The 13,717-nt window shown below is 61.4% G+C and overlaps 1 protein-coding gene across 1 annotated transcript; it reads right to left on the bottom strand.

Moving 5' to 3' along the window:
- Nucleotides 1–1,448: 1,448 nt before the first annotated feature.
- Nucleotides 1,449–11,860, bottom strand: PNPLA5 (patatin like domain 5, triacylglycerol lipase; the record flags this gene model as incomplete). Its single annotated transcript, XM_080704764.1, has 10 exons — nt 1,449–1,587; nt 1,960–2,025; nt 2,073–2,189; nt 4,749–4,881; nt 6,086–6,271; nt 8,215–8,275; nt 9,381–9,590; nt 9,785–9,850; nt 10,887–11,119; nt 11,671–11,860. 10 exons carry the CDS (start codon nt 11,858–11,860, stop codon nt 1,449–1,451), a joined length of 1,401 nt encoding a protein of 466 aa, XP_080560890.1.
- Between the last annotated feature and the right edge of the window lie 1,857 nt (nt 11,861–13,717).

The raw sequence follows: 13,717 nt of genomic DNA, 5'->3' as shown, positions 1-13,717 counted from the left end.
GGCGACAGCGGTGATCCTGGCCAGCCCCCACTGCGTAGAGCGCTGGCTGGGAGGGGCAGCAAGGGAGGCCTGTGTCCATGATGAGGGCAAAGGGCAGGGGGCAGGCGAGAATGTTCTCAGAGGCCTGAGACACTGGACCCTTAGCCTGGAGCCCCAGGTGGACAGGGAGGACAGCCCAGTGCAGGCAGGGAGGACCATGGGGCTGGGGTCACCTGGCTCGAAGTGGGGCCACCCCCATCCTGATGTAGGGAACGAGAGAGGCGGAGGCCAGCTGAGCCCAGTGGGTGCTGGAAGTGGCTGGGGAGGGGCAAGTCCTCCTGCATCTTCACTCTCTGTCCCTCCTCACACTTCTCCAGTCCCCCACCCAGATCCCCTCAACACACTCTGTTCACCGCCTCACCTGGCCCAGATCCCCACTTCTTAACTGTGACCCACAGCTCCAGCGCGCACTTCCCCAGGGCCTTTGCACCTGCTGCTCCCTCTGCTAGCAAGACTCCTGGCCTCTCCTCCATTCTCAGTTCAACTGTGGGCTGCGCAGAGAGGCCTTCCTGACCGCCTGGCCCAGCGTGGCTCCCGCCCCACACCGCCTCGTCACCTGCTGCGGCCCCACTGTGTGCTGCGCAGCGTCTGCACCCACCTGCCCACCCCCAAGAGCCGAACACCCAGCAGGTGTGCGCCCAATGAACTAACGACGATCTCTTTGGTTCTCATGTTTATGCCCCTGTCCAGCCGCCTCTCCACCGCCCACCTCACCGGCCCAGCATCCCCGCAGGCCTGGCGAGGGGCCGAGTGTGGGTTCTGTCCCAAGGAACTGGAAGGACAGTGAAAGGCCAGAGGAGGCCCTGGGGAGGGTGGAGGACGGAGCGCGGAGGCTGTGGCGCAGGCCTCCTCAAGGCCCCCGACAGAAGCCCCGCACCTGGGATCTTGGAAGACACCGCTCCCTCCCAAGGGCGGGTCCAGGGAGCGAGGTTTGTGAGTGAGGCAGGTCACAGGGGTCAGGACAGAGAAAGGCAGAACAGGGACTTCGGGGAGGCCCTGCCCGCAGCCTCAACGGCCCCTCTGATCTGGGCACTGGGGCCTCGCTCTTCCCCCGGGGCGCCTGTGGGCCTCTGCTCAGCAACACTGCCCGGGCCAGCTGTGGGCATGTCCCGCTCCTGCCGCCTTCTCCCTCTGATGATCGGGCAGGAAGGAGGGTGGGCTGCACATGTCACCCAAGGGGGTACCGACACACAGGGCTTCTTCCACAAAGGAGCCCCAGGCCTCAAGAGCAGGTGTAGGGAGCAACGAGGGCCCCTCCAGCTGCAGGGAGCCAGGGGAGGGGAGGCTGCCTCCCTTTGTCCAGCAGATTCAGGGCCCTCCCTGCGCAGGGCCCGCCCGGCTCCTGGGGACGAGCCAGGCGCAGGCCTCTGACCGCACTGCCCAAGCCAGGGGTCAAGTACACGTTGGGGTCAGGAGAGGCCGGTCTCCGGGCTGGCCCTGCCCGGCTCCCCGCCCGCCCGCTGGCTGCACTGGCTCCGCAGCCAGGGCTGTGGACGCAGCTGCTCCTGGCCGGAGGGGCCCCCGTGCCCGGCGCTGGCGGCAGGCAGGCTGTGGAGGGAGCAGAATCAGTGTAAGCCACAGCCTGGTGTTCAGGGCCAGTGGGGCGGCCGTGTACACGGCGCCTGGCCACCGTCCTCCTGTCCTGCTCTGAGGAGACGCCCAGGCGGTGTGGCTGAGCTGGGAGTGGCAGGAGGGTCCCGGGGGGCTGGTCTGACTTCTGGCCCAAACAGATGACTGGCGAATGGGGCAGAAGGGTTGCTAGGGTGCCCGTGGGAGGGAGGGCAGGCGGGGAACAGCGACGTGGCCCGCAGGCCACACAAAGGCAGATCCTCCCGGGAGGCTCTGTGGGGATGTCTGGAACAGTGGGGTGGGGTGGCAAAGTGGGGGGACCCTTTGTCCTCCGCAGGTCACACCGGCTACCAATGTGCCTGGCCATGCAGCCGCACCGCACGGGGGCGCAGCAGTGACCAAAGCACGTGGCAGTGTCTACGGGCAGGATCCCGGGAGAGCCGGTGCCCCGGCCGCCGCCTCACCTGCACCACCTGAGGAGCTGCGCCTTCACCCCGGCCTGGAGCCCGAGGGCCAGGTCCTTCACCAGGCCGCACATCCACCGCAGGTCTGCGGGCGCGTCGGGCAGCCACACCAGCACCCTGCAGGGAGGGCCATGTCAGCCTCACCTCCACCCCAGCGCCGGCCTCCCGGGCCCAGAGTACAGGGCTGCACTCCAGGCACTGCATGGCACAGAGGGGGCCATCCAGGTCAGTAAGAAGGGCAGGACAGAAGCGCAGGGTGCCCGCGAGCTGGGATGACCCGTGCCGGCCTTTGAACTTGTGGGCGTGGCCAGCCTTAGGGTCACTGGCCAGGGTGGAAAGGCAGGCCTTCAGGGTCAGGCTCATTTTGGGGCGGGGGTACCAGCTCTCCTGCTCATTAGCGATGTGACCTGGGAAGGCCAAGAAACCTCTCTGGGGCCCTTCCTTCCTTCCTTCTTTTTGGTACTGGGGATGGAACTCAGGGGTTTTCTACCTCCAAGCAACACCCCCAGCCCTATTTTTATTCTGTATTTTGAAACAGGGTCTCACTGAGTTGCAGAGGGCCTCACTCAGTAGCTGAGGCTGTCCACGAACTGCGATCCTCCCGTCTCAGCCTCCCGCATGCTGGGATGACAAGCGTGCGCCGCCACGCAGCTCTCTCTGGGCCTCTTTCCTCGCCTGTGGGCTGAGGACCAGGAGGCCCCCGTAGTTTCTCAGCCTCCCTCCATCCCTCCTCCTTCTCCCCCTGCGCTCTTCCACCCCTGCCCTGCCAGTAGCCGGCAACTTTCCTAGAACATCATCCAGACAAGACTCTCCTGCAGTTCCTGCCACCGTCAGGACGAGCCGGCGCCAGGGCCAGGCGTGCAGCGCTGTGTCCTGCCTCACAAGCCCTGCAGGGCAGCACGGGCAGGTTGTCGCCCATGGAGAAAGCAATGCCAGATGCCTCAGACTCTGGGCACTGCGAGGCCACCCACCACCCCTGAGGAGGGCCCCAAGCCAGGGCTGTTCTGTGGAGAGCAAAACAGAAGCTGCACCATCAGCTCCCTTGTCCTGGACCTTCTGTCTCCATTAATGTGACCTGCATGTTGAACGTGTCGGGTATGGAAATAACCGGGGGCAGATTTCCCTGAGGCCTGGGAAAGCTCTCTGTCAGAGCCCACACAATGCATGGTATTTTATTTAGTTAGTTATTGCAGGTCTGGGGATGGAGCCCAGGGGCATTCTACCTCCAAGCCACACACCCAGCCCTGTTTTTTGTTCTTTATTTTGAAACAGGGTCATGCTGAGTTGCGGAGGGCCTCACTAAGTCACAGAGGCTGTCCACAAACTGCGATCCTCCTGTCTCAGCCTCCCAAATGCTGGGATTACAAGCGTGCGCCACCACGCCCGGCAGTATTTTTTTTTTTTTTACTGGAAACTTTAGACTTTACATTTATTCTTTCTGATTTCAGCGTGTAGTTTCTGTAAACAGCTCAGAAGGAAACGCTCTCAGTTGAAAGCCTTCTCCTGGCCTTGGCCACTGACAATTGAAGCAGTGGGGCTGACCCAATCATTAACTCAACATGAGACAGGGCAGAGACTCGTGGCTCACTGTCATAGAGAACAGAGAATTTTTTAAAGCCCAGATCTGCCGGTGACATCTCCCTGCTTCAAGCCTTCCCTGTCTTACCAACTCTCCCCAGATAAAGAGCTCACTCAGCTGGCTGCAGAGACCGCGGGGCCTGCCAACCTCCCCGGCCCTTTGCACAGTCTGATGATTTCTGCCACGATGGCCTCCCTTTCTGCTCCTCCAATGTACCTTACTCCTTTCTACCCCAGGACTTTTGCACACGCTGCCCTGTCTGCCTGTAACGCTTCCTGCTTCCCCTTTTTGCCAAGTGGACTCTTAGCCATCCTTCGGATTAGGGCTCATAAATCACTTCCTCTGTGACGGATGTGGTGGCACACGCTTGTAATCCAGCATTTGGGAGGCTGAGACGGGAGGATCGCAGTTTGTGGACAGCCTCAGCTACTTAGTGAGGCCCTTTGCAACTCGGTGAGACCCTGTTTCAAAACAGAGAATAAAAAATAGGGCTGGGGGTGTAATTGGGAGGTAGAATGTCCCTGGGTTCCATCCCCAGTACCACACACATAAAAAAAAACCTCATTACCTCTAGGCAGCCTTCCCTAGCCATTTAGCCCCCAGTGTGACCTCTGCCAGCTACAAGCCAGTGTAGACCTCTCCTAGGGACCTCGAGGAGGAGCTGAAATTGTGCAGGTGGAGGGACAGCTGGAGCTCCAGGGCTGCCGGCCCCACCGGCCAGGGCCGCCCCCAGGAGCCCCCACAGCCAGTGGTGCTGTGAAAGAGACGGGCAGAGGGGCCATCAGTCTGCAAGTTAGAATATCAGTGAGTGCTTAGCGCCGGGCAGGGCGCCCGTGGAAAAGGCACCTGGGGCCCAGAGCGACCAAGAGACCTGGCCCAAGCCCCAGGCGGTACCCTGGGAGGAGCCCACCATCTCTGAGGCCCTGATGACCGCGCAGTAGCCATGGGTCCAGGGCAGGGCCAGGGCGCTGCCCAGCGCTCCGATCCAGCTGCCCACTCTGCAGACGTGGGCAGGGCAGGGACATGCTGCTAACCCACTCGGCGCCAGCTCTGCCCGCATGGCCCCTCCCGCGGCCCTCCCTGGCCGCCAGCCTCACCTTCTGCCACGGTAGTAGACGTACTCGAAGGGCAGCGTGCAGGGCAGAAGCAGGTAGGTCAGCGCCTGCCCGGGCACCGAGCGGCGGAAGCGGGCCCAGGGGCGGGGGTCCCGCTGGCAAGCCTTCTGCAGCGCTGCAAGGGAAGCGTGGCATGGCCCTGTCCCTCCCTCAGCCCCCCAGGGCTCCCGAGGGGGGGACAGACAGAGACCCCTACGGCCCCAGGGCGCAGGCCCCCACGCGTGTCGTCGCGGCAAGCACGTTGCGGATTAGCCACACCAGCCGCGGCCACCGCAGCGCCCCCTCCCAAAGCCCCTACGTGCTGGACCACACAGCTCCTTGACTGTGCCAAGGCTCTGAGGCTTCACGGGCTGGGCAGATCCTTCCCTTCCCGGCAGCCAGGACCCGGGGCAGCTCTCTGGCGCCCCCGTATGGCTGTGGAGACACTGCCGGGGCCGGACCCCAGGGCTCAGCACAGGCCCAGGACCATCAGGATACAGGAAGAGGGGCCCTCCTCCTCCCCTCGCCTGCCGCCGCTCTCCCTGCCCTGGTCCTTCCCCCAGACTCCCAGCTCCAGCTTCTCCCTGCCCAGCTGGGTTCTCTGGGATCTCCCCGCCTGCCTCCCTCCTCTGCAGCACCCAGGGCCACCGGCCAGCCCATCCAGTCCCCAAGCTCACTGCTGCTAGCTTCAAAACCTGCTGCGGCCTCGAGGGCCACCCAGCCCCCTCCCCAGCCCCAGGACCTTTGCATGGAAGCCTCCGCTGAAGTCTCCCGGTAGCACAGGGAGCTGCTCCAACCCCCCCCCCCCCACCACACACACCATTCCATTTGCCTCGGGACCTCGTACTTTCCCGTTGTGATTTGGGACTAGCAGGGAGCAGACGAACCTGTCCCGGACAGAGCCTGGCTCTGGCCTGGGAGCTGTGCAGCCTGGGGCTGGGGTCCCCCTCTCTGTGCCAGCCCCTCGGGGCTGTACAGTGGAATGACTCTGTCCCACGCTCAGCATAGCTGGAAGGGTGGCGAGAGCCCAGCTCCCTCCGGGGAGCGCAGAGCCCTCTGTGTGTCCCCCCTGCTCTCTGCACCCCTGCCTGCCGAGCGTTCTGGGCACAGACCTGGGTTCAAATACCCGAGACCTCGCCAACACTGCCCCTCCCCAAGGCCCAGTTTCCTCAGCAGGGAAACGGGTAAGGATGGCACCGAGGCCAGGGTGCAGTGAGGAATGGGTGACCCAGCACACTTGGCACTTGGTAGGTGCCCAGTGAGCGGGTCCCATCCCCCCTGCTCTTGAGCACCCAGGTGCAGGGCCCTGGCCCCGGCCCGAGTGCAGGGGCGGCCAGTACCGGCCTCCAGCTCCGCCGAGAGCTGCTCAAAGTTGGGCACATCCTTGGCCAGCACATTGGGCACGTCCCAGTTGATAGAAGGGTGGACCGTCTGAGCTCCGTCAGGGCCTGCAGCCCGGGTCCCCTCGGCTGGCACTGGGGGCTCCCTAGATGCCAGCGTCCACAGCACCGGTTCCTTGGTGAGTCCTGGGCCAGGGAAGGGCCAGAGGAGGTGATGAGTCAGTACAGCGGAGGGCCGGGCATGGTGTCGCACACCTGGAATCCCAGTACTTGGGAGGCCGAGACAGGAGGATCGCGGGTTTATGGCCAGCTTCAGGTACTCAGGCCCCTCTGCAACTCAGTGAAACTCTGTTTCAAAATAGAGTTAAGCTGGGGGTGGTGGTGCACGCTTATAATCCCAGCATTTGGGAGGCAGAGACTGAGGATCGTGGTTCGCAGACAGCCTCAGGTACTTAGTGAGGCCCTCCGCAACTCAGTGAGACCCGGTTTCAAAATAAAAAATAAAAATTGGGCTGGGGGTATAGTTCGGAGGTAGAATGCCTCTGGGTTCCATCCCCAGTGCTGCTAAATAAGAAAATAAATAAATAAATAAATAAATAAATAAATAAATAAATAAATAAATAGAGTTAAAGCCAGGCATGGTGGTGCACGCTAGTAATCCCAGTACTTGGGAGGCTGAGACGGGAGGATCACACAGGTTCAAAGCCAGCCTCAGCTACTTAATGAGACTCTCCGCAACCTAGTGAGACCCTGTTTCCAAATAAATACAAAATAGGTCTAGGAGTATAACCCAGTGGTAGAAAGACCCTGGGTTCCATCCCTAGTACCACAAAATACATACATACATACAATTCTTAAAAATAGGGCTGGGGTGTAGCTCAGAGGTAGAATGCCCCTGGGTTCAATCCCCAGTACTAAAATAATAATAATAATAATCATCATCATCATCATCATCATCAGTACAGCGCAGCCTCCAGTGCCATCCAGAAGCTGCACCCGAGCCCAGCTCTGCGACCTGTGGGCTGCACCCTGGCCCCGGGCCCTCCCCGGGACCCCTTCCTGCCCGCCCACCCTGCTGCTCTCTGGCTGCAGTGACGTCACAGCCCAGACCCTGAAGCCACAGCTCAACACCGAGCTGCGTGACCTACCCCCTGTGCCTCAGTCTCCTTCTGCATAAAAAGGGAAATGAAGACCTATTTTATAGCCAGGCCTGGTGGAGCATGCCTGTGATCCCAATACTAGGGAGGCTGAGACTTGAGGATTGCAGGTTTGAGGCCAGCCTCAGCAAGTCAGTGATACCCTCAGCAACTCAGACCCTGCTTTGAAATAAAAAATAAACTGGGACTGGAAGTGTAGCTCAGAAGTTCAATCCTCAGTAAAACACACACACACACACACACACACACACACACACGAGCGCGCACACACACACGTGTCTTATAAACTGTTCTGAGAATTAGAAGCCACAGACACAGACTCGAGGCCAGGTCGGGGGTGCTGTCCGCCTGGCCTCCAATGTCAACTCTGTATTCTACCTTTCTTTTCTTTTGTAGTACCGTGGATCGAATCCATGAACATTCTACCTCTGAGCCACACCCCTTCTCATTTATTAATTTGAAGCAGGGACCTGCTAAGGTTCTGAGGGCCTTGCTTCGTTGCCGAGACTCGCCTCTAACTTGAGACCCTCCTCTCTCAGCCTCTCCAGCATTGGGAGACACTGGCCGCCGGTGTGTCTTAGACTCCGCCCCGAGGGAGGCCGCCCACCCCTCCTCCTGCCTGCTGCCTCATCCAGGCACTGCCTGGCTCCTTGGCTCTGCGCTCTACTGAGAATCTGGTCCTCACAGCTGGTAAACCCAGGTCACCCACCGCCGCCTCCTGAACGCCCTCCCTGCTGGCCTCTCCGTCCCCAAGCCGAGGGGAACGCCTCCTCTGGGTCCCACCGGGCTGAGCCCCTGCACCCCTCTCCCCTGTCTGTCACTGCCACCTGCACCAGGCTCCAGAAAGGGTCCCCAGCTCATGCCAAGCACAGAGACGTCTGCGAGGGAGAGCGAGCCCAGGTCCCCGGCGGCTCAGCGCCCGGGCGACAGGGTCTGCCTGGCACGGCGGAGGGGCCCGCCCCGGACACCTACCTCGTGACTCCAGGAACCACAGGGCGTCCAGGTAGCCTTGTCTGCAGCTGTCTGCTACCATCTGCCAACACGCGGGCGGCGGGAGGGTCAGCCGCGTGCTCCCAGCCCTGCCCGCCCTCCCGGCGGCCCCTCAGCGGATCTGTCGCCGTGCCCCTCCCTGAGACCCCATCCCTTCTCTCTTGAAGCTGTGGCTTTCAGCTCCTGCCCGGTCTGCCCTGCCCCAGCCTCAGCGCCCTCCTCTTGAAAACGGGGTAACAGGCCTGGCCAGGGTGGCTCGGCTTCCCGGTGCCCGCTGGTTCCTCTCTGCTTTTTTTTTTTTTTTTTTGGTACTGGGGATGGATTCCAGGGGCATTTTACCTCCGAGCTATACCCTTAGTCCTGTTTTTTATTCTTTATTTTGAAACAGGGTCTTGCTGAGTTGCAGAGGGCCTCACTAAGTAGCTGAGGCTGTCCTCAAACTGCGATCCTCCTGTCTCAGCCTCCCGAATGCTGGGATTACAAGCGTGCGCCGCGGGCTTTCTCTTTACCCAGCTCGAGGCAGGCCGAGGGGGCCAGGAGCCCCACAGAGGGGGAAGCGCCCGCAGGCCCAGGAAGGGGCTCTGCCCCAATCACCCTCAGACCGCAGTACCACCTCCCTGAGAGCCTCTACTCCCTGTGTATAAAGTGGACCGAGGCTCTGCCCATCCCAGGGGCATGGGGAGGGCCAGAGTCAATAAGCATGATGGCGCTGAATGTATTAGAAAGCAATGCACCAACCAGAGGGGGACGGAGAGCCAGGGAGGGGCAGGTGTGCGTTAAGTGAGCAACTATTTGTTGCTGAATTATTCATCTTCCAGAAATTGTAAGGGCAACAAGCAGGAAATGTAGGTTTGCTGCCATTTTCTGTGTGTGCTGGGGCCTTGCGTCCATGAGCAATGGCCCACATGGTCACAGTCTGGGGCTTGGGTCAAGACCCTGGTCCCCAATGGCTCAGCGTCTGGATTCCAGGCTGTGACTCTGATGAGCTGCTTACCCTCCCTGAGCAGCGGACAGCATGGCCACAGAGCCAGACGTCCCTGAGCGGGCTGGCCCTCACTAGCACCCCTGGGGGTGGTCAGGCTTCAGTTTGGAGAAGGGTAGGGTCGCAGCAGAGTCCACGGACCCAACACCGCGCGGGGCGGACCTACCTCGAGCTCATACGGCACGAGCGATGCGAAGCCCAGGAAGAAGTTCCTGGTGGAGATCTGGAAGCTGGCGTTGAACGCGTTCAGCTCGTGCAGGCTGGCCGAGGTGCTCCGGGGGCAGATGTCCACCGTCCCGTGGAAGGGCGAGACGGTGATGGTGGACGGGGAGTCCGAGAATGGGAGGTTGTTGCTCAAGGCCCCGTCGATGTAGCGCTGCGGGGCAGGGGCGGGTGAGCCGTGCTCCCTCTCTGGACACCTCCCTCCTCCCGCACCGCCGGCTGCCCCGGGGTCTCCAGGCCGGGACGCTGAGCCCCCAGCACTGGGGGGAGGGCCGGCAGGTAGCAGGTGCTCGGGGAGCACTGGCCTTCAGGCAGGAGCGGGAGCAGGGACACCCAGCGTGCACTCACCTCCCCTCTGAACTCGGGGGGTATCACCCCACAGTAGAAGGGAAAGTACAAGGTGCAGACCAAGGCCTGCAAGGGAAGACAGAGTGGACAGGAGCTGATCTCAGGGCGGAGGGGAGATGGAGTCCTGCGGGCGGGCAGAGGGGGGGAGCTGCGGATGGAGGCGGCACCCCGCCGGCCTCTCAGGTGGCTCAGCGCCCTCCCTGGCGGCCTGTCTGACTGACGCCACCCTCTGGTCTCCGCAGAAGGCATCTTTGATGATGGGGGCCCGCTGCTGATGACCCCTCCCCACCCAAAGGCAAACAGGAGCACCAGTGAGCCGTCTCTCCTTCACCCTCCGCAGAAATTCCCCTCGAGAATCTTTGTGTGTCTCCCAAAGACTATTCTCTGGGCATTGATCCAGACGCACCTCCGGCTGGGGGTGGGGGGGCACATCTGAGACCCCAGTGTGTGGGAGGCTGAGAGGGGAGGATCGCAGGCTCAAGGTCGACCTCAGCAGCTTAGCAAGACCCCACTTCAACGTTAAAATAAGCTGGGGAGCCGGGCGTGGTCGCGCACACGTGTGATCCCAGCACTCGGGAGGCCGAGACAGGAGGATCGCAGTTCGCGGCCGGCCTCTGTTTCTTAGTGAGGCCCTCCGCAACTCAGTGAGACCCAGTTTCAAAATAAAGAAGCATCCCCAGCACCGAAAGAAAAAAAAAAGGTGCCTACAGGGCTGGACATGTCGGCCCGGGGTCCAGCGCTTGCCTACTGCATGGGTAGCGCTGGCTTGGGTCCCCACGACTGAGGATGGGGGCAGTACTTACAAGACAGGCTGGGCAGGGGCTGGGCGGACACCCTCTGGCAAGAGCAGCCCCCTGGGGGGCCTGGAGAAGCCCGCTCTGTCCTCAGTGCAGCCATGATCTCTCCCCCAAGCTGGCACCACCACCACCCCGCCTGCTCTGCACCTGTCTGCTGGATGGGAAGCGGACTTGGAGCCTCAGTGCCCCTCTGCACACCCGCCAGGCTCCCCGGATGCTCGGCCCTGGGGAGCACCCGAAGGTCACCCTGGCACTAGGCAGGGCCGCCCGCCCGCCGCCCGCCCTGGGCCCCAGCACCCGCGCACCTGGATGAGCTCATCTTTGGAGGCGAAGTCGGTGACTATGAAGTTGGTGCCGTCCGGCCAGCGGGTGAGCGATATGCCCAGCTGCCGGGAGGCCAGGATGTGGCTGTTGTCCGGCAGACTGTCCTGCAGCCGCTGCCTGATGTGCTCGATGGGCGCGTAGGCCGGGTGGAGGATGCCCAGGCTCAGGCTCTCCACCTGCTTGACCATGCCCAGCAGGTTGGAGCAGCAGAAGTCTGCGAGGGGAGGGGCGGTGGGGCCCAGAATCCTCAGCCACCTGGGTGCCGGGCACACCCCACCGCCAGCTTCCCCGGGTGCCGCAGGAGTAGAGCTGCTTCCCTCGGCAGCTCAGCCTTCCAGAGCGGAACCCTGGCTTCAAATGTCCCAGTCACCTCTTGGTGCCAAGGGCGAAAGGCTCTGAGCCCCAGAGCCGCCTCTGCAAAAGCAAAGCCTCCGCTCCACACTAAATGGGGCTGGGTGTGGAGGCTTCAGGGCACAGCACCAGGCGCCAGGGCCTCTGGCCTCCCCCTCCAGTCAAGAGTCAGCTTCCCAGCCCAGAGCAGTGGTGCACACCTGTAATCCTAGTGCTCGGGAGGCTGAGACAGGAGGATTGCAAGTTGGAGGCCCGCCCTGGCATCCTAGCACCCCCCCCCTCCGCTTCCAAATAAAAAATAATATAGTGCTGGGGGTGTGGCTCAGGGGTAGAATGCCTGTGGATTCGGTTTCCAGAACCAGATCAAAGCAGCTTCCCTTGGGGGCCGGCCTCTCCCGCCGAGCCCGGACTCACCGACCGACTTGCCGCAGATGAAGCTGACGGCGTTGAGCGCCCCCGAGGAAGAGCCGTACCAGCGGCGGGCGCCCCGGAGGAGGCGCGGGGCGCGCTGGCGCAGGCAGTGGGTGGCGCCCACGTGGTAGAGGCCCAGGAAGCCGGCGCCCGCGAAGGACAGGCTCCAGCTGCCCTCCTCCGAGAAGTCCATGGCGGGCGGAGCCGGGATGCGGCGCGGGGAAGAGGGGGCAGAGGCCAGTGGAGCCTGGGCACCGCGCGGGGCTGCAAAGACCACTTGCGGGTGGCGACCGGGCGGGAAGGGGCCGGGGTGCTGCGCTGGACCCGGAGGGCGCCCAGAGGTGTCCTCTGGCGGGAGACCGCGCTCACGGCGTCCTCTGCCCTGCACCGCCCCCAGGCCGAGTCGGCCTGGCCCGGCCAATGAGGTTCCCGGGCGCAGTCGCCCCCAGCCAGGCGTGCCCCGGAGGCACCCACAAGCCCAGCGCCGGCCGCCCCCACCTGCCCGCCCGCTCAGATCTCAGCCACAGATGTCCAGATGACTGGCCACGGGACCGGTACCAACCTGCCACCCGACCTGCGGTAGTCTTGGAAGACGCGACCTGCTTTCTCAGGGAGAGTGGCTGCCAGGAAGCGGCCAAGCTCATCCAGGACACCTGGCTTTTGAGGTCAAGCCGGCTTAACCCTGCAGCTGTGGCTGCAGCCCCGCCACCCACACAGGCCTGGCCCTGCCAGACTCATTCTGCAGGACAGTGCTGACCACATCACGCCTGGGGCTCCGATGTGGGGCCCCACCGAGACCTTTCTGCTCGGATCGCTGCTAGCCACACGGCCCACCAGTGCCGGGGGCAGGGATGGCAGCGGGGACAGCGCTCGGCCCAGGCCCAGCCCTCCCTGCGGCGCCAGCGATGTTCTTTGCAGGCACCCTGACCGCCGTGTGTGTGCGGAGGGACCAGGTGTGCAGGGGCGAGGCTGAGCCTGGAGGGGCGTCCCACCCCGAGGTGCTGGGGCACGGGTGGGTAAGTACATCAGTGGTCTTGAACGTGACAGGTAAACGCAGAAAGACGTTTAGTTCGTGCTGCTATTCGTGTAAACATTTAAAAATACTCTCTAAACATTACTCTGTTTTTTTTTGTTTGTTTTTGTTTTTGTTTTTGTTTTTTTGCAGTACTGGGAATGGAAACCAGGGGTTCTACCTCTGAGCCACACCTCCAGCCCTATTTTTTTATTTTTATTTTATTTTATTTTATTTTATTTTGCAGTACTGGCGATGGAACCCAGGAACCCAGGGGCATTCTACCTTCGAGCTACACCCCCAGCCCTATTTTTTATTCTTTATTTTGAAACAGTCTCACTGAATTGCAAAGGGCCTCACTAAGTAGTAGCTGAGGCTGTTAGTGAACCGCGATCCTCCTGTCTCAGCCTCCTGAATGCTGGGATCACAAGCGTGCACCACCACGCCCGGCTATTACTCTTTTTTATTTTTTATTTTTTGTGGTACTGGGGGTGGAACCAGGGGCATTTCTACCTCCAGGCTATACTCCAGACCTATCTTATACTTTATTTGGAAACAGGGTCTCACTAAGTCGCTGAGAGCCTCGCTAGTAGCTGAGGCTGGCCTTGAACCTTGCGACCCTCCTGTCTCAGCCTCCCAAGCGCTGGAATTACAAGCGTGTGGCACTACACCTGGATACCCTGTATTTTAAAAATAGTATAGCTAGCCAGGTGTGGTGGTACACACCTGCAATCCCAGTGCTTGAGAGACTGAGACAGGAGGATCACGGGTTAAAGTCCAGCCTTGGCAACTTAGTGAGACCCTGATTCAAAATAAAGGGCTGAGGGTATAGCTTGGAGGGAGAATGTCCCTGGGTTCAATCCCCAGGACCAAAAATAATTAAGTAATAGAAGTAATGGTCTGGAGGGTCACAGATTCTGTATGCTTGGGGTGTGCCTATGGAGAATTTTTTTTTTTTTTTTGTGGTCCTGGGGATGGAACCCTTCTACCTCCGGACTACACTCCCAGACCTATTTTATATTTTTATTTGGAAACTGC

The sequence above is a fragment of the Muscardinus avellanarius genome (assembly GCF_963383645.1).
Source record: "Muscardinus avellanarius genome assembly, chromosome: 11".
In the NCBI taxonomy this organism is placed as follows: domain Eukaryota; kingdom Metazoa; phylum Chordata; class Mammalia; order Rodentia; family Gliridae; genus Muscardinus; species Muscardinus avellanarius.
The sequence above is the reverse complement of the archived record's forward strand: the minus strand, read 5'-3'. Positions and strand labels throughout refer to the sequence as shown.